General features: G+C 52.1%; 11 protein-coding genes across 11 annotated transcripts; 6 read left to right on the forward strand and 5 right to left on the reverse strand.

Annotated features, from left to right (window-relative positions):
- Window positions 1-101: 101 nt before the first annotated feature.
- On the reverse strand, window positions 102-653 carry KD926_011502 (cytochrome c oxidase subunit 7; the record flags this gene model as incomplete). Its single annotated transcript, XM_053103790.1, has 4 exons — window positions 102-187; window positions 244-304; window positions 377-455; window positions 625-653. The coding sequence occupies 4 exons, from the start codon at window positions 651-653 to the stop codon at window positions 102-104; spliced, it is 255 nt and encodes an 84-aa protein (XP_052952871.1).
- Window positions 654-1,038: 385 nt separating this feature from the next.
- Window positions 1,039-3,555, forward strand: KD926_011503 (uncharacterized protein; the record flags this gene model as incomplete). Its single annotated transcript, XM_053103791.1, has 1 exon — window positions 1,039-3,555. The coding sequence occupies one exon, from the start codon at window positions 1,039-1,041 to the stop codon at window positions 3,553-3,555; it is 2,517 nt and encodes an 838-aa protein (XP_052952872.1).
- A 1,101-nt stretch (window positions 3,556-4,656) lies between these two features.
- On the forward strand, window positions 4,657-5,959 carry KD926_011504 (uncharacterized protein; the record flags this gene model as incomplete). The annotated part of the gene is made up of 3 exons (XM_053103792.1): window positions 4,657-4,850; window positions 4,947-5,122; window positions 5,199-5,959. The coding sequence occupies 3 exons, from the start codon at window positions 4,657-4,659 to the stop codon at window positions 5,957-5,959; spliced, it is 1,131 nt and encodes a 376-aa protein (XP_052952873.1).
- Window positions 5,960-6,562: 603 nt separating this feature from the next.
- KD926_011505 (thiamine-binding protein) lies at window positions 6,563-7,371 on the reverse strand (the record flags this gene model as incomplete). The annotated part of the gene is made up of 3 exons (XM_053103793.1): window positions 6,563-6,753; window positions 7,012-7,117; window positions 7,300-7,371. The coding sequence occupies 3 exons, from the start codon at window positions 7,369-7,371 to the stop codon at window positions 6,563-6,565; spliced, it is 369 nt and encodes a 122-aa protein (XP_052952874.1).
- Window positions 7,372-9,836: 2,465 nt separating this feature from the next.
- On the forward strand, window positions 9,837-10,926 carry KD926_011506 (inositol-pentakisphosphate 2-kinase; the record flags this gene model as incomplete). Its single annotated transcript, XM_053103795.1, has 2 exons — window positions 9,837-10,667; window positions 10,729-10,926. The coding sequence occupies 2 exons, from the start codon at window positions 9,837-9,839 to the stop codon at window positions 10,924-10,926; spliced, it is 1,029 nt and encodes a 342-aa protein (XP_052952875.1).
- Window positions 10,927-11,859: 933 nt separating this feature from the next.
- Window positions 11,860-13,941, reverse strand: KD926_011507 (uncharacterized protein; the record flags this gene model as incomplete). Its single annotated transcript, XM_053103796.1, has 3 exons — window positions 11,860-12,283; window positions 12,331-12,620; window positions 12,670-13,941. The coding sequence occupies 3 exons, from the start codon at window positions 13,939-13,941 to the stop codon at window positions 11,860-11,862; spliced, it is 1,986 nt and encodes a 661-aa protein (XP_052952876.1).
- A 2,063-nt stretch (window positions 13,942-16,004) lies between these two features.
- KD926_011508 (mitochondrial distribution and morphology protein 34) lies at window positions 16,005-17,738 on the forward strand (the record flags this gene model as incomplete). The annotated part of the gene is made up of 2 exons (XM_053103797.1): window positions 16,005-16,309; window positions 16,382-17,738. 2 exons carry the CDS (start codon window positions 16,005-16,007, stop codon window positions 17,736-17,738), a joined length of 1,662 nt encoding a protein of 553 aa, XP_052952877.1.
- A 629-nt stretch (window positions 17,739-18,367) lies between these two features.
- On the forward strand, window positions 18,368-19,830 carry KD926_011509 (CCDC47 family protein; the record flags this gene model as incomplete). The annotated part of the gene is made up of 3 exons (XM_053103798.1): window positions 18,368-18,434; window positions 18,539-19,406; window positions 19,455-19,830. The coding sequence occupies 3 exons, from the start codon at window positions 18,368-18,370 to the stop codon at window positions 19,828-19,830; spliced, it is 1,311 nt and encodes a 436-aa protein (XP_052952878.1).
- A 424-nt stretch (window positions 19,831-20,254) lies between these two features.
- Window positions 20,255-21,357, forward strand: KD926_011510 (chitin deacetylase; the record flags this gene model as incomplete). Its single annotated transcript, XM_053103799.1, has 3 exons — window positions 20,255-20,757; window positions 20,857-21,221; window positions 21,305-21,357. 3 exons carry the CDS (start codon window positions 20,255-20,257, stop codon window positions 21,355-21,357), a joined length of 921 nt encoding a protein of 306 aa, XP_052952879.1.
- Window positions 21,358-22,330: 973 nt separating this feature from the next.
- KD926_011511 (nucleoside transmembrane transporter FUN26) lies at window positions 22,331-23,799 on the reverse strand (the record flags this gene model as incomplete). Its single annotated transcript, XM_053103800.1, has 2 exons — window positions 22,331-23,552; window positions 23,618-23,799. The coding sequence occupies 2 exons, from the start codon at window positions 23,797-23,799 to the stop codon at window positions 22,331-22,333; spliced, it is 1,404 nt and encodes a 467-aa protein (XP_052952880.1).
- Window positions 23,800-24,366: 567 nt separating this feature from the next.
- mdr2 (ATP-binding cassette permease mdr2) lies at window positions 24,367-26,824 on the reverse strand (the record flags this gene model as incomplete). Its single annotated transcript, XM_053103801.1, has 3 exons — window positions 24,367-24,852; window positions 24,905-25,540; window positions 25,592-26,824. 3 exons carry the CDS (start codon window positions 26,822-26,824, stop codon window positions 24,367-24,369), a joined length of 2,355 nt encoding a protein of 784 aa, XP_052952881.1.
- Between the last annotated feature and the right edge of the window lie 154 nt (window positions 26,825-26,978).

Below are 26,978 nucleotides of genomic sequence, written 5' to 3' on the forward strand. Positions count from 1 at the left end.
TATCTGATGACAGATGTTATTCAATAGACACCGTCTAGTTCTTGCCGAACCAGGTCTTGTGGCCCTGTTTGGAGATTAGTACACGATGGTCGAGCAGGATATCAGTGCTCCCGGGGATCAGAAGTAGAAGCATAGTCATTGAAGGGAGTACTGACAAGAACCATACGGCCCATGGCGTAGGTGGTAGCTAGGAAAGATTAGCTTCGAGGTATCACCATATCGACGTGTCGCGGAAGCACTCACCAAGACCCAGGCCGTAGACGGAGAGGAGGTAGGGGTACATGACGTAGGGGCTGCGGTCGGTCTTGAAGCAGCCAAATCATGTTAGCGAATTGTTCCTGCTCGAGCTGTGTATGTCGATTGCGGATCAACTGACCTTCCACCACTGACGCTTGCCGTCGTGCTGCTGGAAAAGGCGCTGGTAGAAGGGGACACGGTTCTCGCGGAACAAGAATCTATAAGCAAAAAGACCGTATTAGCACGGTTTCCTGGAAGCGAGGAAGGGCAATTGCAAGTCCGGCCAATTGGGGCAGCCCCATTACACCGACGAACTCGATGCTCAATTGGCGACCTCTGGCAGGGGATCCGGAGTTCCATCAATTGTGGACAGTGGGAGCAACGTACCCGGCCATACGAGGGGCGGTGCGGAACATTTTGGCGGTGCGAAGGAGTGAGGGCTCTGGGGAGAACAAAAACGACAATGACCAGGGAAATGCTCGCAAGCGTCGCTCAGACGATGTCGTGAGGTGTGGATCCGAGGACAGTGGCACGTGACATCCCTCTTTCTTCCGCCTTTCACCAAGCCACGCTTAGTAATGCCAGATGACTTGCGCCCGTGATGCCGGAGTGCCTGAATGCCTGGCTTCCGTCATTCCAAAAAAGTGTCCGCGGAAGCAAGATAGCGCATGCTAAAAACCAGCATTGAACGGCCGTTTTCTGTCTTCGACACCCCCCAATGGAATGTGTGCTATGGGAAACTGACAAGGAGGATGTTCAGACTTACAACCTTGGCCTATCCTCATCTTTCTCTCATCACTCATGCGCCCGGCTCTCCTCCGACTCCTGAAGAGGCCGTCAGCTCTCTCGGTGCTTGACTCTCTCGTTTCGGTCCCTCTTGGAATCGAGGAGCTGGAATCCAAATATAAGAGCGAATACCTGCGGTATCATTCGCGGGCTACGGCGGGTAGGAATGAGAACCAGGGAGTCGATCACGACCAATCCGACGATCACAAACTTCGGACGCAATCATCGCCGTGGCCCTCCAGTTTCCGCGTGTACGATATCAAATCACCACAGAGCGAAGCGACAGATGGCCGTGATCGGACAAGACAGCCCGAGTTGTCAACAACATCAACCATCAAGCCGACGCGAGAGGTGGGATTACAGTTGGGGAAATTAGAGTACGAGTCTGACATTGGACATACGGATGGCATTGGGACACGCTTGGTGGACGATCCGGCCCGTCGGCATGATTTTGCTCTGTGGGAAGAACTTCTTCGCTATCGACAGCGGCATTATGGGGATAAAGGCACGCAAGATATCTGGGAGGGCTTGATGGTGCGGGTGGAGGGTGTCCAGCTGCCTGTCAAGGGTGAACGGGCAAACTTTTTTTGGCAGAGCTTCGTGGACTTGGCCTTAAAGCGACCAATTATACTGAACGAGCTGGTCAATTACGCATTTCGTCTATGGGAGGAAACCGGAAACCGCTGGGATAGGCTCTATGAGGCCGTTGTTGGGGGGTTGATTGCCCGCGAGATGCCGCAAAAAGCCGTTGAATGGCACAAGAAGCTGCAACACCCTCATTTATCCGAACCGAACGACATCCTACGAATCTTCCAGTCAGCCATCGCGCCTCGTCGTCAACCTAACAAAGAAGTCCACCACTCGAAGAACCAGCGCACGTCAACCGGGCTATGGGTCTTCCAGAACATTTGTCGCTCTACGAAAGGACATCGGATATATGGGCCCGTCATTTCCACATTGTTGCGCAACGGTCTCCATGAAGATCTGCCCCGGATGCATCAGGTCTTGGTGGCGCAGAACGACCATCCCGAAACCTACGAAGACATTCAACCGTTACTAGAATATGCAAAAGAAAAATGGCCACCTTATCGGCGCCAGAAACTCGATGTTTACGTCGAATCACGTTACCCCGAGCGGACGACTACGACCGCAGATAGCCCCACTACGAAAGAATCAGAAGCGGAGAAAGGAGCAGTGCGTGAAAAGAAACCTTTCAAGGATGAACTTGGTGCGCGCCTTTTCGCGACCAAAGCCTTGAACTTTGAAATGATCCTTTCCGGACTGCGAATGTTCGGCGTGCCGGCTATTGGGCCGCAGACGCTTCGCGAGATGGCCGTTCGGTCTCATGGGGGGCAGGACATACTAGAGAAACTCCGGCAGCTCCAAGCCGCGGGGATTTCAGTTGCAGATAGCGTATTCACACGTCTTGTTCGCAAGCTAGCAAGCCAACATCGCGAGGTCCTTCTGTCCGATTTTCTCCGCAGCGACCAGCATTTTGAGATGCTGGAGGACGCCGCGGCGCAGGAATCTCTACTGGTATCCTACTACGTCGCTCGTGACTGGAGTCAGTACAACGTGACGCTGGCCATCCTCGCCGAGATCTCTCCAGAGGGGCCGGACCTCTCCAACATTCACTTTCGGAAATTCATCGCGGCGGATGAATGGCACTTCGCCTCCAAGTTTGTCGATGACATGGCCCTGCGCGGCAGTTCCCTCTCCAAAGAGAGCGTCGAGTTCATGGTGAAACACATTCTCCCAGGCCGCCAACCGGGCCACCTACCACAGAAACTCCGCGGTCGCTCTCTCCCCAAGGACATGGCCTTTGTCGTTCAGAATCTGCAGCGCGCCGCTAAATCGGGCACGCCGGTGTCATCCGAACTCTGGATTGAGATGTTGAAGCGACAGGGCATGATCAATCGCTGGTACGACCTCCGGGACTGCTGTCTATGGCTAGCTCGTCAGTACTCGCCCGCGCCGAAGCACACCGTGGGCTCCGGCGTGAACCGCAGCGCCGCCAGCCCAACGTCGGACCCCCCATCCAGCGCCCGCGACGACCGTCTTCTCCAGACGATTTTCACCGGCCAAATGCAGGCGGCGATCGTGTCGTGGGGGTTCAAGATGCGAATCTCGCGCCAACCGGACAGGCCGTACGCGACCTTCCGACCGGACCAGGAAGATCTCATCCCCTGGGTACGCGGACTCGTCCTGCTCCGCGAACTGGAGCAGCACGGGGTGCATTTACACGTGCGGGAGATCCGGCAGACGTGTCGACAGCGCCTGAAGGTGATCTTCGGACCGGCGATACAGTCGAGTCGGCGCATGAACCGCATGCTGCGGCGCGAGAACCCTTACAATCTGGAGCGGGTCATCGGCGATATCAATCGGGTCTGGGGCGAACCGTCGCTCTTCGGCGGCCGGGAACACGTGGATCTGTTTCGATTAGTGAATCCTCCGATCTCGAAGATGTCCCTTCGCCGGATGGGTCGGAGCGCTCGTCAGCGAAAGGCGGCTTCCAGGAGCCTGGATGTATAGTAATGTATGTATATAGACTTGACATGGCATATGATACCAGATGGATGGACGGATGTACTATGATAGACCAATATCATATTGTAAAAATATAACATCACTAGACTCTGCATATCTTCAGTCGCACATGGTCCGTATTGATTTCCTAATGAGTCCAACCCTCGTATGACAGACACGAGGCCATCTACTGTATACAATAACTATGAATAATGAACCTTCAACATTCAACACCGCCCATCCGCCGAGCCACCCACGGCTGGCGCGTCCCTTCTGGGTACGCCGTTTCTAAGAATAGTCGCGGAGGCAACGCGGCCAGACGGTGGCCGTGGTGGGTCCTTCTCTCACCCTGTCCTCTGTATTGTCAGATCGACACGGCATGCGTCACCTTGGGGCTACTGGGCTCAGTGAGAATCGGATTCTGACTGGCATTGCAGCCGGTGCAACGACGGGTGCAGTGGGGAGACGGCTTAAAGATCCAAAACCAAAACATTTCCATTTATCTGGTCCACTTCCTGCTGCCTGGAGAAGGCGGGCAACGTACGTACTGTATTATTATCCTCATTCCTCACCAGATCCACGCTTAATACAATACAATAAAACCCTTTAATTCTGTCTACGCCACTGTATTAACCGCGGAATACAGATCCAAGGCTCTCTCTTTAGTTTAGGATCCTCCCAGTGGTGGTCAATAGTGCTCCTCCTGCCTACATCGTGCTTCCAATATTGTTATTCTGGTTATTTACCGACCTTGGGACCAAGACTACCAACAGCTGTCACAGCCTCCTTCAATCTTCCTCTTTTCTTTGCTTCTTTTTTTGCTCGCCTTCCTCTCCGTCCCTTTCATTTAACTTAAACTTCCCTCGTGTTTGATCTGGTCTTTGCTTCTGGGTCTGGCCCATCAGCATTCCATTCCATCTCCTCCCTCCTCCTTTCTTTTTTCGTCCGATCGATCGCCTTTATACCTGCTGTCTCCCGGCGCACTATTCGACCCTTGCGACCGCCCCGTCTACCTACCCTACATACACCCATCCATCCATACAGCGATATCGATCCATTCAAGACCGCAAACCAGCAAACAAACAAACAAACGAAACGAAACAAATTATGCTCGGACGACTCGCCGTCCTCGGCCTTCTCCCCTTCGTCGCCGCGAAAGCCGTCCTCCCGCGCGCCACCACAGCATGCAATAACTCGCCCGACCTGTGCTCCAAATCCTACGGCGACATCACCCACCTGGGATGTCACAACAGTCCGTTCCTGAAGGATGCGTCGACGAGTTATTCGAGTTTTGGAAATCAGTGCGTTTGCTCTTTTTCTTTTACGGCGCTTTTGTTTTATGCGTTCTTTTGTTGGTTGAGATGGAGTGGTTGCTAACGGACTTTCGTATCATCTAGGTATGTGAATACGACGTCGCAGCTGGATGCCGGTGTTCGGCTCGTCACGGCCCAAGTTCATAAGAAGGATTCGGAGTGGCATTTGTGTCATTCCGGGTGTGAATATTTGGATGCGGGGAAGTTGAGCTCGTGGTTGTCTGAGATTAAGGAGTGGTTGGATAGCAACAAGAATGATGGTATGTTCTAGATGCTGGAGAAACCCGGTGGTTGAGGGGGAGGAAGATAGATTGAATGCAGCTGACACCGCTCAAGTCGTCACGGTATTGCTGGTCAACTCCGACAGCGCCTCGGCGTCCGACATCGACTCCGAGTTCAAATCCTCCGGAATCAAGAAATACGCCTACAAGCCGACCTCGCAGACCTCCGCTCCCTCGTCGTGGCCGACCCTGCAGGAACTGATCAAGGATGATACGCGACTGTTGACGTTCGTGGCGTCGCTGGATGCCTCGAAGAATACCGACGCGCCGTACCTGATGGACGAGTTCAACTTCATCTGGGAGAACCCGTACGACGTCACCTCGCCGTCCAACTTCACCTGCACGCCCGATCGCCCGAGCAGTCTGAAGGGCGACACCTCCTCGGCCCTGTCGTCCAACCGCCTGCCGTTCATGAACCACTTCCTCTACCAGTCGGTGATCTTCGACATCCAGCAGCCCAACGCCACCTATATCTCCACAACGAACGCACCCTCCGGCGGGACGGGAAATCTGGGCGACGCGGCGTCCAAGTGCCAGAAGGCGTGGAGTCGGCAGCCGGCGTTCATCCTGGTCGATTTCTTCGACAAGGGACCCGCCATCGACACGGTGGATAAGCTCAACGGCGTGAGCTCGCCCACGGGACGGAAGAATGTGACCGCCATTTCGGAAACCAGCACCGCGACGACCTATAAGAACGTCTTCAAGGGCCTTGTCGAGGTCGTCCAGAAGGCCAAGGCCGGTTCCAACCCCAGTATGGGCGAATGGATCTGGGCCGGTGGTGACTGGGGCTCACTGGGTGGTGGACTCACCATCTAAGTGACCCGTGAAAATGTCTTGTTTCCATTTATACGTAATTTTTTCCCCTTCTTCTTTTCTGTTTCGGATATCATTCGCCATATTCCCTCCGGTTTGACACAAGGGTTTTAGATCAGCGTTTTGAGCTTTGGACAAGGGACGGATGTGTTTTATCTTTTGCGTTCCTTTTCACGACATTCCTTATTCCCCCACTTATACATAAGTCGGCATGATATGCAGATAGAAAAACGGGCGTTTATGGTTGTTAGTCACTGTCACTGTCACGAATTGAATTTGATGACTGTTATGAGTCTTCAACTCCCGTAGTCTTCCATCCATCCTAGTAGTATAGGGTAGAATGTGGCAACCAGTCAGTCAAGATCAGCCTCCAATTATAAGCACAGTCCGAAGTGCCAAGGGCGAAGTACGGTGGTAAAACAGTTTGCGCCGTCCATTTTCCAAGCTCCCATCTAAGGAAACACCGATACGAAGTACAAACACACCACTCACTGGTCTAGATATTACTCCTTGCCCAATAACTGTCGGATTTTATTGACCTTATCATCGAATGACTGCTCCTTGTCGATTCTGGACCGTCGAAAAAGGGGGGGGAAGGAGAGGCAGTTAGCTCGAGCTCGGGTCAGGAGAGACGCCACCGGCCACCACTTTAGGGGAGAAGGGAAGTCGTAGGGAGAAAAGGGGGAGCACGTACCTCGAGCCAACGCGAATGTCGGTCTGGATGCGGACGATTCCCTGCTCGTGGAGAATGGTATGCGCCTGGCCAATGACTTGGTGGACTTTATCCCAGGATCCCTCTGTGATAGGCACATGCATATAATCCATGAGAAAGAGGGGGACAATAGAAGAAGAAGATGATGATGATGAAGAAGCGGTGGGATCCGGGGATGGGACGGGGAAGGGGAAGGAGACAGCGGCAAATAAAACGCCATTAGGAGGGAGGTTTGCAATTCTTGGAAAGCCAATAACATAGGATTGCTATTCGGTGCAGAAGGTTGTGCGACAAGAATGATGCAGTGAGACAAACAAACGATCTATCAATCGAAGCGACGTACCAAGGGTTGTGCCGGCCGAGTGCATCACATACTTGATGCCGGATTTCTCGATCAGACGCTGGACGTCGGCGATTTGGGCAGAGACGGAGGCGGAGGCGGTTCCAATCTATTGGTTTTTGTTAACATGAGGAATTGAGTTAGTCGCGGCGTTCTGGTGGGATATTCTGGGATTGGGTAACTGATAACACTAGGCGAGGCTGGGGGAGGGTTGCATCGTATAGACGGGGAAGAGCTTATCATGACTTCAGGACCGGATCGGATTGGGTTCGAGCAGGAGGAAGGACCTACTGGAATCAAGCAGAAGTCGGCGGTGCAGTGGGCGGGAGTCGGAATGGAGGCGATGTCGGTAGAGGAGGCCATGCTGGTTGCCTGTCGTGTTATTGGATCTGGTCGTATGATAATATCGTCTCCGGCAAACGTGCCGCTTGGGATGGCCTATTCTGGTGTCTTGCAGTGACAGGAATAAATTAATTTGGCGAGAAACGGTGTCAAGTCCGACGAGAGGGAATCGAGGGAAGAGAGAGGAAAGGAGAGAGAGAAAACGCGGGGTTGGAGGGGCACTGCTTTAGCTACTGACAGTAACTACGGAGTACAGTCGACAGTCTACAGTTTACAGTCCACTCCGTCAGCGACCTTCTTTCTCCTCGTCCATCTCTGTTCCTGATCATGTCCTCATCGAACAAGGACATCACCCAACAGATCGATAGTATGATCGGGCAGCCTGATGCCCTCCTCGGTCGAGGATTCTCTCCAGATCTTCCGATTGCTGCGCTGACATCCAGTCTCCGTGGGCCAACTCATCGCGATGTCTGCCCTGCGAACGGAGCAAAGTGTCCACTTTTCAATGGAGATGGTGCATTGGGATGCGTCCATGACATGATGGACGTCGATTGGATCTGTCGGGGGACACAAGTCCGACAAGGATCGTCTCTCGTCATCTTTTTCTTTTTCGCGCTCCTTACCCCAGATCGTTAGAGACATCACCACTAAGCCCTTAATCCCTGGTCTCCGAGTCCCAGGTGAACACGGTTGGATCTGAATCTAATGATCCTGGGGGCAGCTGCTAACAAGGCTAGCGATCGGCTTCGACACGTCGCTGTGATGACCCGAAGAATTTACTAGAAAACCCCGATGGAACCCCAGGAAGGTCGATGCCAAGAGGCTGTCGCTTCCCTTTGAACCCGTCAGAAAGGCAAAAAAGATAATCGGATTATCCCTCCCACTTGTCGCTGCCAACGACCCGTAAGGCTGGGTGGATAAGAATGAAGAACAGACCGGGGGGACACGAACGATAGACCTTGGCGTGTCTCCCTCGACAAATGGACCCTGCGTCATCTTTCTTTGTTTGAATGTTTCGCGAGTCAGCCAGCCAGAGAGCCTGAAACTTAGGTTCGCGATCCGAACTTTCGACTCTTATCTTTTATTTTTGAATATTAATTTTCCTTCCTCAGCTCACACTGACCTTCAGTCATACCAGACTGTTGATATTATTACCAACCCCCTATTCACCCCCTTTTCTTCTCTCTTCCTATCCTTTTTCTCTGCTACCATCAGCCGTTTCTTTAAACTTTGCCCGTCATTCCCTAGACTGGACGCGGTGATTGGTGGCAAACGAAACTCTCGCAGGCTGAATGTGACGCACCTCCGGCCTGGTCTGACCGTCGCTCAGTCAGAATAACGACGGAGAAGGAACTACTTATTACTCGCATGATCTCAGCATTGCCATTCCCCGTTTCCTCGGTGATCGTCAACGATTTTACTCGTCACAATTCATCAAATTAAGAGGCCACCCACGAGTCTTCGCTGACCGCCTATCGTCCTGGGGTCCGAGTTCCTCCAAGCTGCCTGTGTGCCCGACCACTTGCGATCGAACGCACTTATCTAGTTGGATCCCCGGAACTCCAACTGGGCCACATTGCTCGTCGCCTCCCTTTCTCCCTTTCGAGCTGCGTGCGACGGGCTTGCATGCGTTTTTCGTGCATCCGATGCGCGGCGTCGAGGCGATATCAGAATACTTGGAATCATTGTCGGTGAACGTGCGCTGATTGGCATGAAATCCGCCTAAGACTCCCAAGAGCCAAGCGCCACAGGTGCTGATACCACTAGAACCCCTGCACCGGCCTCAGTCACTGATCTAGAAATCCTTCCCGCTAAACGCTATCTGGCTTGGAGGATTTTCCTTCTTTAATATCTCTGGGGTTGCCATCCGCTGTTCCGAATTAGCCAACGGGGGGGTTTATTTTCGTCCCAAAAAGCCAAATTAAAAAAGGTCGAGCTTGGATAGATCGGTCATAAATTGCCTCGTGGATTGGCGTTTAATTCTTCCCATTACTCAATTGGCCAGTAGTGACGAAACGGAGACAAATCACTACTCTGCAAACACGAAGACCAGAAAGACCCCTCCTTTCAAAAAGGACGGTCTCTATGAGAATAAAATACCACGAAGGAGAAAAAAGAAAATAACTTGCCATCCCGAGATCTAACCTGGTTGTGCTGGAACGGTCCGCACAACTGGGGAGCCTCTCTACCGTCCCTTTTGGGTTCAGTGCATCTGCGCACTGAACAAGTTTTTTTCTTTGCTTTTTCAGCCCCCCTTGCTAATCTGCTGCCTTCTCCTCCAACTATTTATTCGGCACTTGGTAGCGTTGCCAGGGATCCCATACGGTTGCGGCCGTGCCTTCCTTTGTCTGAGACTGTCAACGCCATCTTAACTGGGGTTGTAGTTCCTCCAGAGCCAGGCCTTCTTTCCTCTCCCCCTACTGTCCATTGCGGCCATGGTTCTTCCACAGAAGAAAATCCCAACACCCTACTTGACCACATAACGAATGACAAAATCCAACCTGCTGGAGCTCCCATTGGGAGCTCAACTCGTTTATCTTGCAGAAGGTGGTGCCAATGTCATCTACAGAATCGTGTCCAACAAATCCTCCGCCCACCGGTCCAAGAAAGCCAGCTCCTATGGCAGGGAATCATTCAGCGTGCCTGCCGAATTCAAAGGAAAACTGCTTCGACTTCGCAAGGATACGTCGTCAGGAATCCCCTATCAGGAAATTGCGCGGAATTTCGACCGAACCATCCGTCCGTTGTTCAAGCCGGAGGAACTAGTAGACCAGGAACTGGTGTATCTCCCTCGAGGGCTTGTCCAACAATGCAACGAGCAGTTGCACGCCGCCGAGCTGAGCGGTCGACGTCCCAAACGGCGTCACGGTGCCTATCTATCCGTTACGGAGCCCTTCGGTCTCCTGATCACAGACATGACCGTCTTCGAGAACCCCGGGATGATCCTTGCGGAGCTGAAGCCGAAATGGCTTCTTCAATCGCCCTCGGCGCCGGCAGCTAGCCGCAGATGTCGCACATGTGCTCTGCGCGACATGAAGAACCACGAAGCCCGTCGGGCTGGCCGACCCGAAGATCGCTCATTCTGTCCTCTGGACCTTGTCTCGGAGCGGTTCGAAAATGTCCTCCGGGCCACCAAATACGTCAAAGGGTGCAAGGACCAGATGCGGCTGGCCACGGTACTTTATCGAAATCCTACCCTCCAGCAGCTGTTAAGTCACCAGAAAGCGACTAGGGAAGTGGGACTCCATGGACCGCCGGCGCAGTCTCGAGGGAAGTCGTTAGCCATGACTTTGAGAGACTGCACGATGTTCATCAAGGTGAGTTGCCTTATCCTCTTCGTCTGGCAGCTTTCGAATCAAACAGAACTGACCATCTTAGATGCCCCTTGATGATGAAGGGGCCGTTGAGATCCGTCTCGGCGACCTAGACCTCAAGACCGGTGCTGGCGGTAAGGCGCAGTATTGGCATGACCTAGAGAAGCAGCTCATCGACCAAGACTGGTACATGGGCTGCAAGGGCTGTGGCTCTACAAGTGAATGTGCGCTGCACGCCCGGGGGTCTCAATCATCAATCTAATACTACCCTATCGGCCCCTATTTCTGTGTACCTCTCCCTCTCTATCTGTCTCTTCCCTCCTAATCTCCTAATTGCCCCTCATACACTCTTACACTCATCTCAATGAATCGGGGTACACAGCACCCATACTAGATCTGCCCTACACGCCAGGTCTATTCTCTTTCGCACATCACGACGAAATGATAGATGGGATTGTTCTATTCAAATTACTCTGTCTGGTCTCTTTACATTTTGATTAAGTTTCGCCCTTTCATTCCACGCCTCTTTCGTCTTTCCTTTTTATCTTCCGGTCTCGGTTTGGGTTTCGGTTTCGGCTGGGCGGTTCTGTGTCTATTCTTGCGCGCAATCTTTTTTTTCCCTAGTTATTGCATCTCGGTCATGGGTGGCTTTATTTATCTATTGTGTGTTTGCTTGTGTGTGTGGTGTGTTGTATAAGTACCCACCTATTTATCCACCTACCTTGCTATGCGGTTCCCATCGCAACTATTATTAGTACAGGATATAGGTTTAGTTATTGATAGTAATGTTAATGCGGAGATTCGTTTAATGATGTCATAATCTGACTCTGCGGAGGCCCGAGCACCGGGTGTTTAAATGTCACTTTGGATGACTACTTAGGTACATATGTACCCAACGAGCTACGCAGTAGTAGTACAATATTGTCTAAGTCCGTGAATTATTGCTTCCTTGAAGAATTAAGGCTTTTTGGAAGAGAGACCAATTAGCCTCGAGAACAAGGTCTTTGATATTAACTATACGATTTATGCCATAGCCAGAGAAAGATCAGATATTATATAAATGCCAAGAACACACCAACACCAACACCATACCTCGCTAACCGTCTATATGCAAGTAGATCTATACGCAGCAGAAAATATACGAATAGAACAGGGGAATAGAACACCACCCGGATGCAAATGATTAGAGAGCCAGTTAAAAGAAATCTTGCCCATCCAGCCATTGAGAGTCAATGGCGTATGCAACTAGGTCGGCCGCACAGCACATATCCTCGTGTCCGTGGTCGAGATCCAAAAGCCCCAAGACACTGGTCAGTCGATCCTGGAGAGTCTTCTGCCATTGAGAGGCGTTGGACTGCACTTGTGTGATAGCCTTGTTAGAATGAAGACTATCTTTCTTTTGGGACCTGGATTTGGGTTGGACTTCCTTATTAGGAGAGCGTGGGGCAAGAGGTTGTCTTTGGGGAGGGATCTCGGTTTTGTGATTCTTCAGCAGGGACTTGAGGAGGAAGAGCAACCAGATGAGATTGGTCCGTGGAGCGTATTCGACCCATATGCCCGGGATATCAGCAGGCTTGGTGGCGTCCAAGGGCTGTCCTGTGTATAGTTGGGCGCGCATGCTAGTGGTTGTCAGTCAAAATTTCCCCGGGACGAAAGAGGAACTTACTATCTATAGGTATTTCTCAGTAGGATCTCGTCCTCATCCCGACCAACGGCATGAAAGATTTGCTTCTTGTCAAGGTCAGACGATGCAATGTCAACAACTTCGCCTGCTTCCTCGGCAGATCTCAGTTCGGCTCGGGAGAGCGAATAATCGATGATAGTGGTCTCCAGCGTGCTTATACCAAACCCGCTGGCAGATGACAGGCGCATTATCTCAAGCTCTGTCGGCGGGTCCATGCGGCCGTCCGGTCGGATACTTCTGATACAAACATTGCCAAGATGAAGATCGCGATGCTGTCCTTCTGTTAGTAGCCTGTCATTGTTAAGGTCGGAGTAGTCATACCTCAAACTGCGCATATTCCTCGGCCCGCGCAAGAGCCATCGCCACTCCCCAGAAGATATCATAGATCTGGAAGATGGATGTCCAAGAGAACTTTTCCAGCTCACACCCGGCATCGTCCATCTCTATAATGGCCCAGAGTTGCGAGTCGGGATACGATCTTTTGCTTGATGGGTTGGGATTCAGGCAGTCATCCATGGTCTTTTTATAGTGATCCCATGCTTTCTGGAACGACTCCGGGAAGCGGCCCTGAACGACGTGGATTTCTCTGAATCGCGCGAACCCTGGGATGGGATCCAGGTATTTCAACATTTTGACCTCGGACACGATTTCGTCGATACTGGTGAATTTTTTCGAACCAGGACCGCTCTGCGCCCGCAGAGGAACAACCTTGAAAACACCATCCCCGTAGGCCTTTAGACGAGCCAGCTTCGACTTCGACATTTCCTTCTTGCACACCTCCTCTCGCAGTCGTAGCTTATAGACCTCTCCGTAGGAACCTTCGGCGATCTTCACAACCTCCAGCATATTCCCCGCGCGAGCGGCCCAGGAACCGAATTTCTGAACACTCTGCGCAGCTACCGGCGATAAGGCCTCGTCGAGGATGGTGCGAACATAGACATTGGCTTTTTGGTCCGATACGAACCCAGCCGATTGTCGTTGGACGGGCTTTTTCTCTGCGGGTTTGGTCCTTCTTGTTGCCCGCCTCCCGGTCTCGCTAGTATCATGGTTCTCCTTTGGCTCTTGCTTTGATCTCCGTGCGGTAGGTTTCGGACTGACCCTCACTTCCACCATCGTCTCTAATTGTTTCTTCGGTGCTGCCTGAGGCTTCGAAGAGGTGGACTCTGCCGTCTCGTTTTCCGGTTCCACATTCGGCGTCTCAATTTCTGGCGTATCGGTGAGCTCCATAGTGTTGGGTATCTCGTCAACATTTTCCGTTGTTTCTGGTATCTCTTTGACATGCTCCTCTACCTGCTCGGTAGTCTTCTCACTGGTCTTCACCGGCTCAACCGGTTCCTCCTGCAGCGCATCTTGCTTATTCCCAATCCGGACCTCAGCCAGCTTCACACGGAGCGAATCCACACCATCCTGAACCGTCGTTGACGATTTCTTCATCTCCGTCTTCGCCGGACTCCGCTGATCTAACACCGCCCGCGGCGCATCGACCTTGCGCTTTCCATAGACCCGTCGTGATTTCGCAGGTTTCGTTTTCGCTTTCGACGGGGCTTGTTTGGGCGTGACGTCGCCTGCGACGGGGGAGAGGGGCGAGACCATTGCTGCTGGCGGGTTGTGCGTTCACAGAACCAGCAGCCTGTGTTGGTGGGTTTTTGATGGGATATGAGTAGTGGGTTTGCGATCGGGAGGGAGGCGTGAGTTTGTCGGTGCTGTCTGTTAGTTCGCTGTCTTGGAAGGTGGCATTTGGGAAGGAAGGCCCGTTTGGAGAGTTATTGACTCCTTGCCCATAGTAGACTAGCGCGGTGGTTGCTGCGGTGAAAAGGATTATGTAAGTGGGTGGGCTGTGGCCAATCAGATGGGCGGGGTTTAGTTCTACGGATGGGACAGAGATATGGAATTCTCTTTGCGCTGTACTCTGATGGCTAAATATCTTCGATGAGTGAAAATAAACATCTAATCTTACAGGGCTTAAAGCTTACCTTGTGATCTTCTACGCCGGAGGACCGGATTGTGAGATGGCCCTAATGAAGGACTCATTTTGTCCGAACTAATACAATGCAGGCATGCAAGTACACAGGACTTGGTCCAAAAGGCCTGATTCACCAAGCCAGGCCTGGACCACATGAGTCTCTTAGCAGCCCTCATCGCTAACGGTCTCGAAAAGGCAGCTCAAGCCCTAGCTCATCCTCCATGGGTCATTCAGATCATGATAGCCGTGTTTTTATTCTCGGAACTCCTGCGTAACTCTAGTAGTAACGGTAGCACGAGTGTTGGGCGATGAAACCCGAAAGGTCACATCATCTCCTAGCGTTGAAGATGGCAGATGAAAGCAGGACAGTCGGTGCAGAATGCCGATGATATTTACCCCTGGGGCTGACCCTAGCGTCGAACATTTGTCGGATCACGGAGCGAAGAATGAAATCGATGTCCATGATTGGACATGTGTTATGGAAGGTGTGTTAACCACTCTTCAACACGGCTTGGGATCGGCGAGACAGGTCGCAGCATGCGACTGGGTCTGAAGTGTCCTGAAAATACTCCGTACTTTTCCTGTGGTTGATGGACTCGCTCAGATGGGTTGTCGCAGTTCTATATTTCCATGCCGTTTGAACAATTCAAGCCGTGTTCTTGATAGTGGAAATCATCATAGAAATGTTGATATGCGGTATTCCAATGTTCTCGGACCTTCTTCGCCTAAAGTAAACAACATGAGTACCTAACTAGATAATAGTAGATACCCTTGTCACAGACTCCTATACACCGGAGTAGTTAAGGGGCGGCAGTTGTGCAGTGATCAACATGATCCATACTATTTTTGGCCCGTTAGCAGCAGGACGGTAAACAACAACAGCAAGAAAGTTAAACATCAAGTGGAAGAGCACAGAAAGGCTCCAGTTGGACCGACAGAGGGTATGGTATTGGCGGAAGTCGAATCCGGCTACCTCATCGCGAAGATCCATGCGCTGCAAGTTTTCTCCGGAGTTTAACCCATTCAAATGATGGAAAAGCAAGTCGGAGGGGATCGGAGGTGGAGGAGCGAGCTTCGGGGGAGTGACGCAAGACTTAACCTGCTTGGGCCTTGACTAGTGCTGCCTCTAGTCCTGCCTGGTACCCGCCTCTTTTTTTTTTCTTCCTTTCGCCTCTTCCCCGGTCGGGCCCTTTCAACCTCGAGAGATCACGGGGAAGGAAAAATGCCAGAACAGAGCCAGAATAATTTGATAGAAATTAGAATGATAAGAAGAATACTGAATTCCACTAGTCTGTAGACACTAGATAGTCCGGCGCACAATTCCTGCACTGCTGGAGAGTTTCCAGCGCATCTCGTGGTGTCGCGTAGATCACGCGAGTCCCGACCGGGCCTGTGACGGACCCTCGGGAAGACATTTCTTTCTTTCCTTCCATCCATTCCTTTTCTTTCTCTTCCCAGCTCTTCCGGCTTATCGTCGCTTCATCCCCCTCTTTCGACTCCCCCACTGGGTGCTGCGATCCCCATATTACTTTATCCCTTCTCCCTTTCGTCCTCGCTCCTCATCTGATGATTTTCGCGCCCGTCGACCTCGCCCCCGTCCTGCCTTAACGCCCTGCGGGTTTCGCCCCAGATTTTTACCCCCGTCAATTCTCGATGACTGGTAATGGCGTTCAACTTCAACTGGTCGCCGCTCATGGCGGACGCGAGTTTCTACACTCGCGCCCAGGAACTGTTAACCGCGGCCCTGAATAAATCCCCCAAACCCCCGATCATCGTCGACGACATCATCGTCTCCGAACTCAATCTCGGCTCTATGCCGCCCGATCTGGAAATCCTCGAAATCGGCGACTTGGCCGAGGATCGCTTTCGAGGCATCTTCAAGATGTCCTACACGGGCGACGCCTTCCTGACCCTGAAAACCCGGGTACAGGCGAATCCGCTCAATACCTATCTCTTCACAAGACCCTCCTTCGCCTCGCCGTTGCCGTTAGCTGCAGCGTAAGTAGTGCCCTGTCTGTTTTAACATATACTGTGCGCTCCGTTGTTAACGGGGTCCTTTTGGTGCGACAGAACTCCTCTCACAATCCCCCTTCAAATCACTCTATCCGACTTCAAACTCTCCGGCTTCGTTATCCTAGTCTTCTCCAAGCAAAAAGGAATCACCGTCGTCTTCCGGAATGACCCACTGGAATCGCTTAAGGTTTCTTCGACATTCGATTCGATCCCCTTTGTTCGTGACTTCCTACAAAAAGAAATCGAGGGTCAGCTTCGCATCCTGTTCATGGACGAGCTACCCGCCATCATACATCGACTATCCCTTCAGTTATGGGTCCCCGAATACCGCATCGGGGAGGAAGCGCAAAACCGCGCCGACAACAACGCGGCAGCCGAGGGCCCGGGTCAAGATCCGTTGGCCAGTCCTCCTCAGGATCCAGTCGATGCTCAGGGAAATGCCCTGAATGACTCGGATATCGCCTCGCTTTCCCTCGACTCCTCGGTTGAAACCCATTCGCTATTTTCGCAGAAGAATCTTCTGCGACTGGCAACTCTCACGGATTCGCAACGCACATTGTCGCTCTTCACCCCCTCGATTCGAGAAGTGGTTTACCGTGCATGGACTTCGCCTTCCGACCAGGGTGACGGAAATGGAAGCGTCATGTCTCCATTAAGCCCGGTACTATCGCGCACTCAATCTCACGCCGGCAGCATGTCTTCCTTCCAGGACAATGCTAGCATGGTGTCGACACACAGTCGATCGTCTGCCTCGACCCACGCCTTTAGCAGTTATGGTCTGAGTCTTGGGGCCGGTCGTCATTCGAAGGCCCATTCTAGAAAGCGCAAGAAGCGTGTCGTGGATTTGCGCCGACCCAAGGCTCCGGAGGACTCGGCAAGTGTCAGCGATGAAAGCGCCTTCACCGAAACGACCAGTGCACCATCGGTGTGCTCCGCCCCGCTCCCGGTTGTCAATGAACAACCCGACGATCCGGTGACGCCTCCCTTGTCCCCGGATAGCGATCTTCAACTTCCGACAATCCCCGAACGGCATCGCACAAGTCTTTCTCGCCCTACCCCTCGTCGCAACATTGCAGCAGAGATTCTGCGTGAGCCGGGAGAGTCTTCTTTGGCACCCACGAAACATGGAGATGTCGATGTGACTCCTCGAGCTACCGTGCGCCCTCACGGCGCCTCTCAACGCAACAGCCAAAAGCAAGAGGCTGAACCGTCTCGGCAGTTGCCGTCTACGATACTTCCATTGGTCGAAGAAAAGCCTAGTTCCGGTCCGGTCGACCAGGCCTTAGTCGAAAGGCTAGCGGGAGAAATCGCCCGTCGAATGCGAGACGAAAAATTGATGCCCAGCACCTCCTGCAGCCCTTTCTGGGGCCGTGCCAACCACGAGGACTCTCCTCCGCCGGCCTACGGCCAGTGAGCCTATAAACACGAAGAACCCGATGGTTCTCTGCCACTCATTAATTCTTTTTTACTACGTTCTTTGCACCAGCGAGTCTGGTATATTTCTTACTAATGACCGATACGACCTTGGTTTTAATTATATGCTTGTTTTCGACCTTTTGACCTCGACTTTCGACCTTATGGCTTTCGACCCAATTGTGACTTTCAGCGAGACTATATACTGTACATTGTTTGTTTCCTCTGGTGTATCCTAAAAGAATCTGGGCGTTTCTGTTTTTCTGTTTTTGTGCGGATACCACTTCACTCGTTTTCTTTTTTTCTGTGAGATATATTTGGGACTTCTGGTGGTATCCGGGGATCGGTGGTCGGTGTTATACAATAACTAATTGGTTATCAATGCTTATCATCATTATACTCATACTTATACTGAATTGTATTCCCTCCGACTGTCCACGGAAACGCAGAGAAGTCTTGGCGTGGAGGTACCCAAAGCGGCGGCTCCACCACTAGCTCAAGTCAAGCGATCGCTTTGCGACGAACGTCAACTCGCTCCCGTTCTTTTCCCTCTCCTCCTTCCGCCACGTTGTCAATCCCCGGACGGTTTAGGAGCCTGCTGCCTTTACTTTCCGCCCTTTCCCTTTCGCCATGGAGGGTTTGCTTAAGAATGTGTTCGGTGGCTCTCAGCCATCGGATGCTGCCAAGGTTGAGGATGGTGAGTGCCGCAATCCATTGGAATGACACCCGGGCCAGGGCCCATCAGCATCGTCCTACCCCGGCGTGAAAGGATCCCATCAATTGACTGTTGTTCCTCATTAGACTTCGCCGACTTTGTGAACGCACCGGACCCATCTCCCACCTCTATCGTGGCCTCTTCGGCCTCCTCGGTGCCTGCATTCAACACCGAGGGCGTCGGGGCCGGCGTCCCGTATACGAAATGGTACCGGGTGTGGGAACGAACGTCGCCCAAGGACTTCATCCAGGAGGCTATGGTGGCGCCCATCATCCTGTTGATCGTCGTCTTCCATCTCTGGGGCACCCGTAAGAACCGACGCAAGGCCCGGGACTGGGCCCAGGCCCACGCATCCGCCCTCCACAGCGAGTTCGCGGTCGTCGGCTTCAACGGCGTCCGGAAGTCGGAGGTCACCTCGGAGCTGACTTCGCCGGAAGATTTGTTGAAAGAGAAGACGGCCCAGGAGTTCACCTCGTACGCCACTGGCCGCCAGAACGTGGCTTTCGTGGACATCGCGATCAAGCTGCCCAAGCGCTACAACCCCGTGACTTACTGGATGGATGTGGTCTTTGGTTTCCTGTTCGACAGCTGGCAGGCGCCGACCGAGACCTACGAGGCCGTTGCGTATACTTTTGATGGCAAGGAGAAGGACGTGGTTCCCGTTCCTGCTCAGGATACTTCCTCGTTGAAGGTCAACAACTCGGCCTACGATGGCTTCATCTGGGCCGTTGTGCACAAGAACCATATGCGCCAGTTCCGTCAGGATCGCTACGATGCTTCGATGACTTTCACCAAGGACAACGCCAAGCTTCCCCAATGGGCCACCGTGATGACTGAAAATGCCGAGATCACCGACGCACTTCTCACCCCGGAGTTGATCCAGGCTGTTGAGAAGGCCGGCGATGACTTCAAGTATCTTATTGTTACCGACCAGCCTACTGACCGGCCTTTGAAGTGAGTAATCTGCCTTTTTGCCTATGATGTTAGTCTAACCCTTCCCAGGATCGAGGAGACCACCCCTAGAAAGCGCATTCAAATTTGCGTGAGCCTTCCCTCCTCCGCTTCCGGGTATGCGTCAACGCTGCCCTTGTTCACCCAGTTCCTCCGCTTTGCCGATAAGCTTGTGGCGTCGGCTCACTTCCGCGCCGAGGTGATGCGTAAGGTCCGCAACGCCCGCGAGGAGGAAATCAAGAAGTTCCGTCGCATGGATGAAGAGGAGAAGGCCGAGGAGCGCAAGCTGGCTGCCGAGAAGATCAAGAAGGATGAGCGAGAGCGTATTTTGCGCGGCATGAGCGCCGACGAGCAGCGCAAGTTCCTTGACCGTGAGCGTGAGAAGGGACAGCGTCGGTCCATGAAGCGCTACACCAAGAAGGGTTAAACACGGTGTTCAAACCCAAAGTGAGAGAAAGAAGGATAAAGGAGCGGTGGTTTGAAAAGCGATTTGGCTTGTAATGCTGCGTCTGCATACCTTCATGTATCATGTATTCCTAATCTATTTGGTGAGTGTTAGGGGAGGTCAGGATGTTAATATTGCTTCTGTATTCTGCTCGAGAAAAGCAGAAAAACCGAATTGATGTCGTTGATCATTGTTATGGTTATGACCGTTCTAATGCGAGCATTGTATGAGGTGGTAGCAGAACTTTCCCTCAGAGGGACTCGGTTTCTCTCTTCCATCCCTCCTTCCTTCCTCACCGAATTGACTCCCACCTTGAACTTCATCTTTTCGAAATTGAACTGATTCCCAATCATTATGCTTTTATCAATGCACTCATTCTATTTAAGTCCCATTCGTACCCATCGCCATGGCGTCCACTCTTTTTTATCCCCTGTCTATCCTTACCCTGTTCACTCTCTTGACGTCTATTCTCGCCTCCCCAATGATGATCATGACCGTGCATCCTCCCAGGCACGCAACATCCAACGTCTCATTCGAGTCTGACATCCCAATATACGCAAAAGTATCCGCCACGGATATCCCCTTCCCTAGAATTCCCACCTACCAAAACAATAACTCGTCTACGCGCCCCAAGACTCCCCATCTACCAGGTCACACCCGGTATCGGAACGACACCACGACAGAAACAGTCCCAGTGGGCACGATGATCACGGACTGCGCTGTCCCCGGCACTATAGCTCTTACCTACGACGACGGGCCTTCTCACTACACGCCGAAGCTGCTAGACGTTCTTCTGGAATACGACGTCCGCGCTACGTTCTTTGTAAATGGCTATCATCTTCAACATGAAGAATACACGGAATACTTGAAGCGGGCTAGTGAGGAGGGTCATCAGATTGCATCTCATACGTATATCCCCTCCTCTCTATGTATAACTACGCTATCCACCTCCTTAGATCAACTTCACAACCATGAATTACATAACTAACATGACACTTCCACCCCCAGGTACGACCACCCTCAACTCCCCTCCCTCGACTACGATGGCATCTACGAGCAAATGACCCGCCTCAGCGCCAAAATCCGTGACATTACCGGCCGAGCGCCGACCTACATGCGGCCGCCTTATCTAGAAGTCAACGACCTGGTTCTCAGCGTCCTCGGCGACCTCGGATACCGGGTGATCTCAGCTAGCATTGACACGAAGGACTACAAGCATGACACGCCGTGGTTGATTGATCACAGTTACGAGCGGTTCGTCGAGGAATTGGAAGCCGGCGGGACGATCGTGCTGGCGCATGACACGCATCGACAGACGGTGGAGACGCTAACGAGGGAAATGCTGGAGGGGACGAAGTTGAGGGGGTTAAAGGGTATGTGTACTTTGCTCTTTCTTTTAACAATATTCATGGTCTGTAAATGAATGGAAAGAATTACTGACTGGTTCCTTGATAAGCCGTGACTGTGGGAGAATGCTTGGGGGAGTCAGAGCGTCTTTGGTATCGTTGATGGGCCCGATAGGGAGGTTTGGGTGTCAATTGAACATATATATCCTGATCGATATGCGGTGGGGGTCGGTTCTTTGTTATTATTGTTAGAGGGGCTTGGTTCGAGGTTTATTGTTACCCTGTCCGCTGGCTGACTCTGTATATGAATACGGTAGAGACACTTGGTTACCGAATAGTGGATCCTGAAATGGTGTTTGATTCACTCAGTAGAAAATCTGACATTAATCGTCCGGTCTTAACTTGACTTATTTGCCTGCTTGATACTGTGGGTTGGTATGCGAGTGATTTGGTTCTAGATTCCGGGGAGTCACTCATGGGTCTTGGTTTTGTAGTTCTGGTTTTGATATCTCAAAGTCAATCTAAACTGTTCGCCTCTTTTATTGGCTCAAGATACCAAGTATATAGGATAAGGTATTGCTCCTCTTTGATCCTGCTTGTCTAATCTAGACAGAATGATCACGTTATCTTTATTTCAGGATCTCCGTCAACATATGTAGTTATCGATTTATATATTGATATACGGGTTGTTCAAGGCCGTGTCCTCTAGCTTGTGAATATGCACAAGTATACAGTACTTCATGGCTCTCTGCTTATTTATGGATAATGGCAATTTAATGCGATTAAAAATATAGTTAACTAGGTGAGGATGATGGATTTTAGAACTCTAAACTAAGATGTTGAATTTTGAGCCGAACGTCTCTAGCTGGCATGGTATTTATGTATACTCGGCGAGAGATATTGAACCCATATTCTAGATAAACTGTCCTGTCTAATTAATTAATGCTGTATATATATCGAAATGAGGTTAATCTATTCCAAGACCTGGCTATATGCGATTTATTCAATCTATCAGTCTCATTTCTTTCCTTCCCTCCCCTTCCCCCTCAAATCACATTCCTAACGCCGATGTACAGTATATATAAAACCGAAAAAGCAAAGGCGAAAAAAAAGAGGCCGAGAGGAAAAACAAAAGCCTAAGCACTCGAAACCCCAAAACTCAACAAACTCCCCACCGTCAACCCGCCCACGAGCATCAACCCCATAAACCCACCCGTCGGCTCCCTCTCGTCCTCCTCGACCCAGTGACCTGCGCCCATCATACAGCAACTCCCTAGGTACCCGTTCGAGACACCGAATAGGAGCTGCACGACACCTAGATAGAAGAAATCGCTGGGGACCGCGGCGCCGCGGCCCCGGATGTTGCAGAGGAGGTAGAGCGGGATGAAGATTATGCGGGACAGGGAGAGGAGGAAGAGGGACCAGGGGCGGTGGGCGAGGGAGAGGGAGGGAATGAGCACGGCCATGCGGCCGGCGAGGTCGCCGATATTCCAGAAGAGGAAGGCGAGGGGGATGAAGACCGGGGGGTCGAAGATGCGGGAGCGAGTGGCTGGGTCGGAATGTACGGATTCGATCTCTGAGGTGAAGACGGGGAAGGTCATTGTTATGGCGTAGCAGAGGAAGATGGAGAGGGCCATGAGGCGGAGCTTTTTGAAGAGGGTGAGGAGGCTGATTGTTTTGGTGGGGTGGTCATTGTCACTGTGGTTGTCGTTGTCGTTGATGTCTGGGGAAGCTGTATGGGTTTGGTAGTCGGTTTGGAAGATGTCGGGGGTCAATGGGGAGGTGGAGGAGCGGCGTTTGACTAGAGAGAGGAAGGCGAGGAGAGCTGAGAAGGAGACCAGGGTGGCGGTGATGAAGTAGGCGAAGGCGGATATGGACGATTCCTGCGGTACCTCTTCCGGCTGGTCGGCCTTTCTCTGCGGCATCACGATGACGGAGAGGATCTGAACAATACACGGGAGAACGCCCGCAACGCCCTGTCCGGCCATGATAGCCTGGGTATACTCCTCCCTGCCGAATCCGGAGACATAGGCGAACACGCCGTTCTGGTTGATTCCCGTAGCCAGACTCGCCCCGAAGACCATGACCATGAGGAAGCCGAAGTAGGTGCTCACGGAGACATGTTTCGCGATGATGGTGGAGAACGCCAGCAAGGTGAACACGGCGATATTGATGAGCAGCGAGATGCTGATTCGTCTCGGGTAGGAGGCATCCTTCTGAAGCTTTGCGAGGATAAACACCGAGCCCAGGTTCGTGATAGTGGACACGGTCAGGATGGAGGATTGGTAGTGGGTAGCAGCCCAGTCGTCCGATTGGAATCGATGATAGAAGTATGGGGCAGCGGCAAGGAACATGTTCCTGATAAAGAAGGAGACGTTAGGAAGTGATACAAGGATGAAGCATGGTTGAAGCTCCGGACTTACCACGCCCACAGCATCGAGACCCCCAATAGGAAGAATACAGCATATTCAAACCGGGAGAAGCGAGGGCCTAGCTGACGCTCTGAGGAGATAGACTGGTGATCCTCGTCATCGGGGTTGAGCGGTTGCTGGATAGGCTCATACTCCGGGGGAGGAGAAGCTGCCCATTTCCGGATGCGATCCATAATTGAGGATGTAAAGTTAATATAGAGTTCAAGTCCCCTTTGGGTAGAAGACAAGGGACCTTGGAGTTGAGGAAATCAGGCCATCATTGAAAATCGATGGAGGGCAAGTGACGTTGTCGCGAGGAGGTCAAGTCATCTGAGGCCGATAAGACAAGACGAGCAGGGATCGCCAAGCCGCGGGTGGGTCACATGAATCATCGTTATCGGGACTATATCTTCACATTCCTAAGGGGAACGGAGTACGAGGACACATTCCGGTCTGGCTTGAAACTGCGTATAGTCAAGTGGAGATTAATTTATTATTTCTCTATACCACTCCTCATCCTGATCATCAAATCCCATCAGAGAGGCGATGGTCCGGTGATTGCTAGATACATCAAACATAAAGTGTATAAGGCACAGAATGGAAGATCGGTATACTCTACAGTGCCAGCGTCCTCCAAAAGATAAAAAAAAGAGCTAAGAAAAATATCAAGGTCAACAAAAAGCAATCGACCATAGAATCCCAATCAGATGGGTATGTGCATGGAGTCGGACTCGAAAGAAAGCCAGTCTCTAACAAGCCTATTACTCGTTCTTCGATTGCTTGGTAACCGCTTCATCTGCATCCTCGTCCTCTTCCTTCTCCAGATTCCACAGTTTCTCCTCGGTTTCCGGACTGACGGGAGCATTCTGGGGCGGATGTGTCGCATCCCCGCCGCTCATTTGCCATTCCATTAATTTGGTGAAGGCACCGTCGGGGCGGGAGCTCAATTCTTCATACGTGCCATGCTCCGCCACACGTCCGTCCGGACTGAGGACGATGATGGTGTCGGATCGTTTGATCGTAGAAAGTCGGTGAGCAATGCTGATTGTGGTGTTGTTGCCGCGCAGGAGAGCAGCAAGGGCGCTGTTGACGAGAGTCTCGGACTCGGCGTCAAGCGCGGACGTGGCTTCGTCGAGAATCAAGATATCCGGATCCTTAATCAGGGCACGGGCAATCGCAATTCGTTGCTTCTGGCCGCCAGAAAGTTGGGCTCCTCGAGCACCCACTTGAGTGTCAAGTCCATCCGGCTACATCGCTTGTTAGCTTGGAATATGAGAACAGGGATACGGACACACTTACGAAATCACTGATGAACTGACAGTTGGCCTTCCGGGCAGCTGCAATGATCTCCGACTTGGTTGCTCTGGGGCTGCCGTAGGAAATATTGTCGGCAATCGACCCGGAGAAAAGAACAGGCTCTTGTGAGACGACACCAATCTTTCGTCTAAGAGACTTGGCGTTCATCTGACCGATGTCCTTTCCATCGATGAAAACCTTACCCTCGGTAGGGTTGTAGAACCGGAGTAGAATGGAAGCGATGGTCGATTTGCCACCTCCCGAAGGACCAACAATGGCAACGTTGGTGCCCTGAGGGATCACGAAATCCAGGTCCCTGAAGATAGGCACGGCCGGTCGGGTCGGGTAGCTGAAGGAAACATTCTCGAAGCGAATAGGGCCACGGGCCGACTCGACCTTGATGCCCTTGGTGGGGGAAATAGTAGGTTCACGGTCCTGCAGCTCGAACAGTCGACTGGCGGCACCGACTCCTTTCATTAATTCGGAGTAGAAGCTGGACAGGCCAAACATGCTTGAGCCGGCGTAGGCAGTGTACATCAAGAATGATGTCAACTCTCCAATGCTGATAGCGCCGCTTCCAACCATTCCGCCTCCGACGTAGAGAAGCGCGAGTATTGTCATGTTGCCCATGAATCCGGTCTATGTATGTCAGTACGTTCATTCACCAGTTCCAAGAGTCAGGAAACATACAGAACTGAAGAAAGTAGCGCTGATCACTGATTCCTTCTTACCGAGGTCGAAGATCTTGCGCACTTGAGTGTTGTAACGATTAACCTCAAGAACTTCTCCGGCGAAAGACTGACTCGTCTTCACATTGCCCAAGCGTTCCTCGGCGATCTTGGTCAGATTTCCCAGGTTTCTCTGAATCTGGCGACTCAGGTTCCGGATCGCTCTTCCGTAAAAGAAAGCACCAAGACCAATCGGAGGGAGCAGTATAGCTAAGATGCTGGACAGTTTGAGACTGACATATGCCATCAAGCCAAATCCTGCCGCACCACTGACACCTGCCCGCAGACCGTCCGACAGGTTTTGCGTGATACTCTTACCCACGATGATGGTATCGGAGCTCAGGCGAGAGATCAGGTCACCGACTCGGTTGGCGTCAAAGAACTCGGCGTCCTGGATGAACGTCTGCCGGAAGAGTTTCGAGCGAAGTCTGGCAACGATGCGTTCACCAACAATGCGCAGAATGATAATTCGTCCATAGTTCGCGGCAGCGCCCAGTGTAAGAATACCGGCCAGAGCGCCGTAAAACATCGGAACGCTCAGTCCAAAAAGCTCGGTAGCGCCGCCTTCGGAGGACTTCGTTGCCGCATCCATGATCTTTCCGATGGAAAACGGGATCGACATCGTGATGGACGAAGACACCAGCAGGAATAGAAACGCCAATCCTAGCTTCCTAGCCTCGGGTCGCGCAATAGACAGCAGTCTCCAGATCTCGGAGAAACCAGACTTCTTTCCAGAAGCTCCATCTTTGGCGAGTTTTGCCCGAAGGTTGACCTGAGCCGCTTGCGCTGCCCTTTCCGATAGTTCAAACCCTTGCTCGGCTTCCTCGTCTTCTTTGTCTTTGTTGGTTTTCTGGTTTGCTTGCGGGGTGTCCGTCGTTTGCGCGGTCGTCTTGTTTTCTAGGGAGCGTGAGGTGGAGGAAAGGAATCGTGAATTCTGCAGGAACCGCGACTGAAGCCTGAAATTGGCGTAGAGGAAGTTCGAAAGACCAGCAGGCTGACGGATGCCGTTGGTATTACCCTTGCGAAACGGGGTGGAGAAGCTGGAGAACGAGCGATTGAGACCACGAGCACCAAACGCAGGCGCCGAGGCGTTGGCTCCAGGGTAGAGATCGTTCAAGACACAGGTCCTCGGTTGGACGAATGGCCTTGAAGCTACCCCTGGAGCCCAAGAAGTAAGCACCCTGACTCCGCGCATTGCGGAATTAAAGATGCGGAATCGGCCGGCTGTTCAGAAGGAGGTCACGGGGTATAACGCATTGCCATATCTCACTGAACGAGCTAAGAGATGAGAGTATTCATGTCCGTAGACACCGGAAGGTATTCGGGGGAAGAGAAGAGTAGCGCGGCAG

Source organism: Aspergillus affinis (genome assembly GCF_023601865.1).
Source record: "Aspergillus affinis strain CMG 70 chromosome Unknown NODE_97_length_141424_cov_85_845664, whole genome shotgun sequence".
In the NCBI taxonomy this organism is placed as follows: Eukaryota; Fungi; Ascomycota; class Eurotiomycetes; order Eurotiales; family Aspergillaceae; genus Aspergillus; species Aspergillus affinis.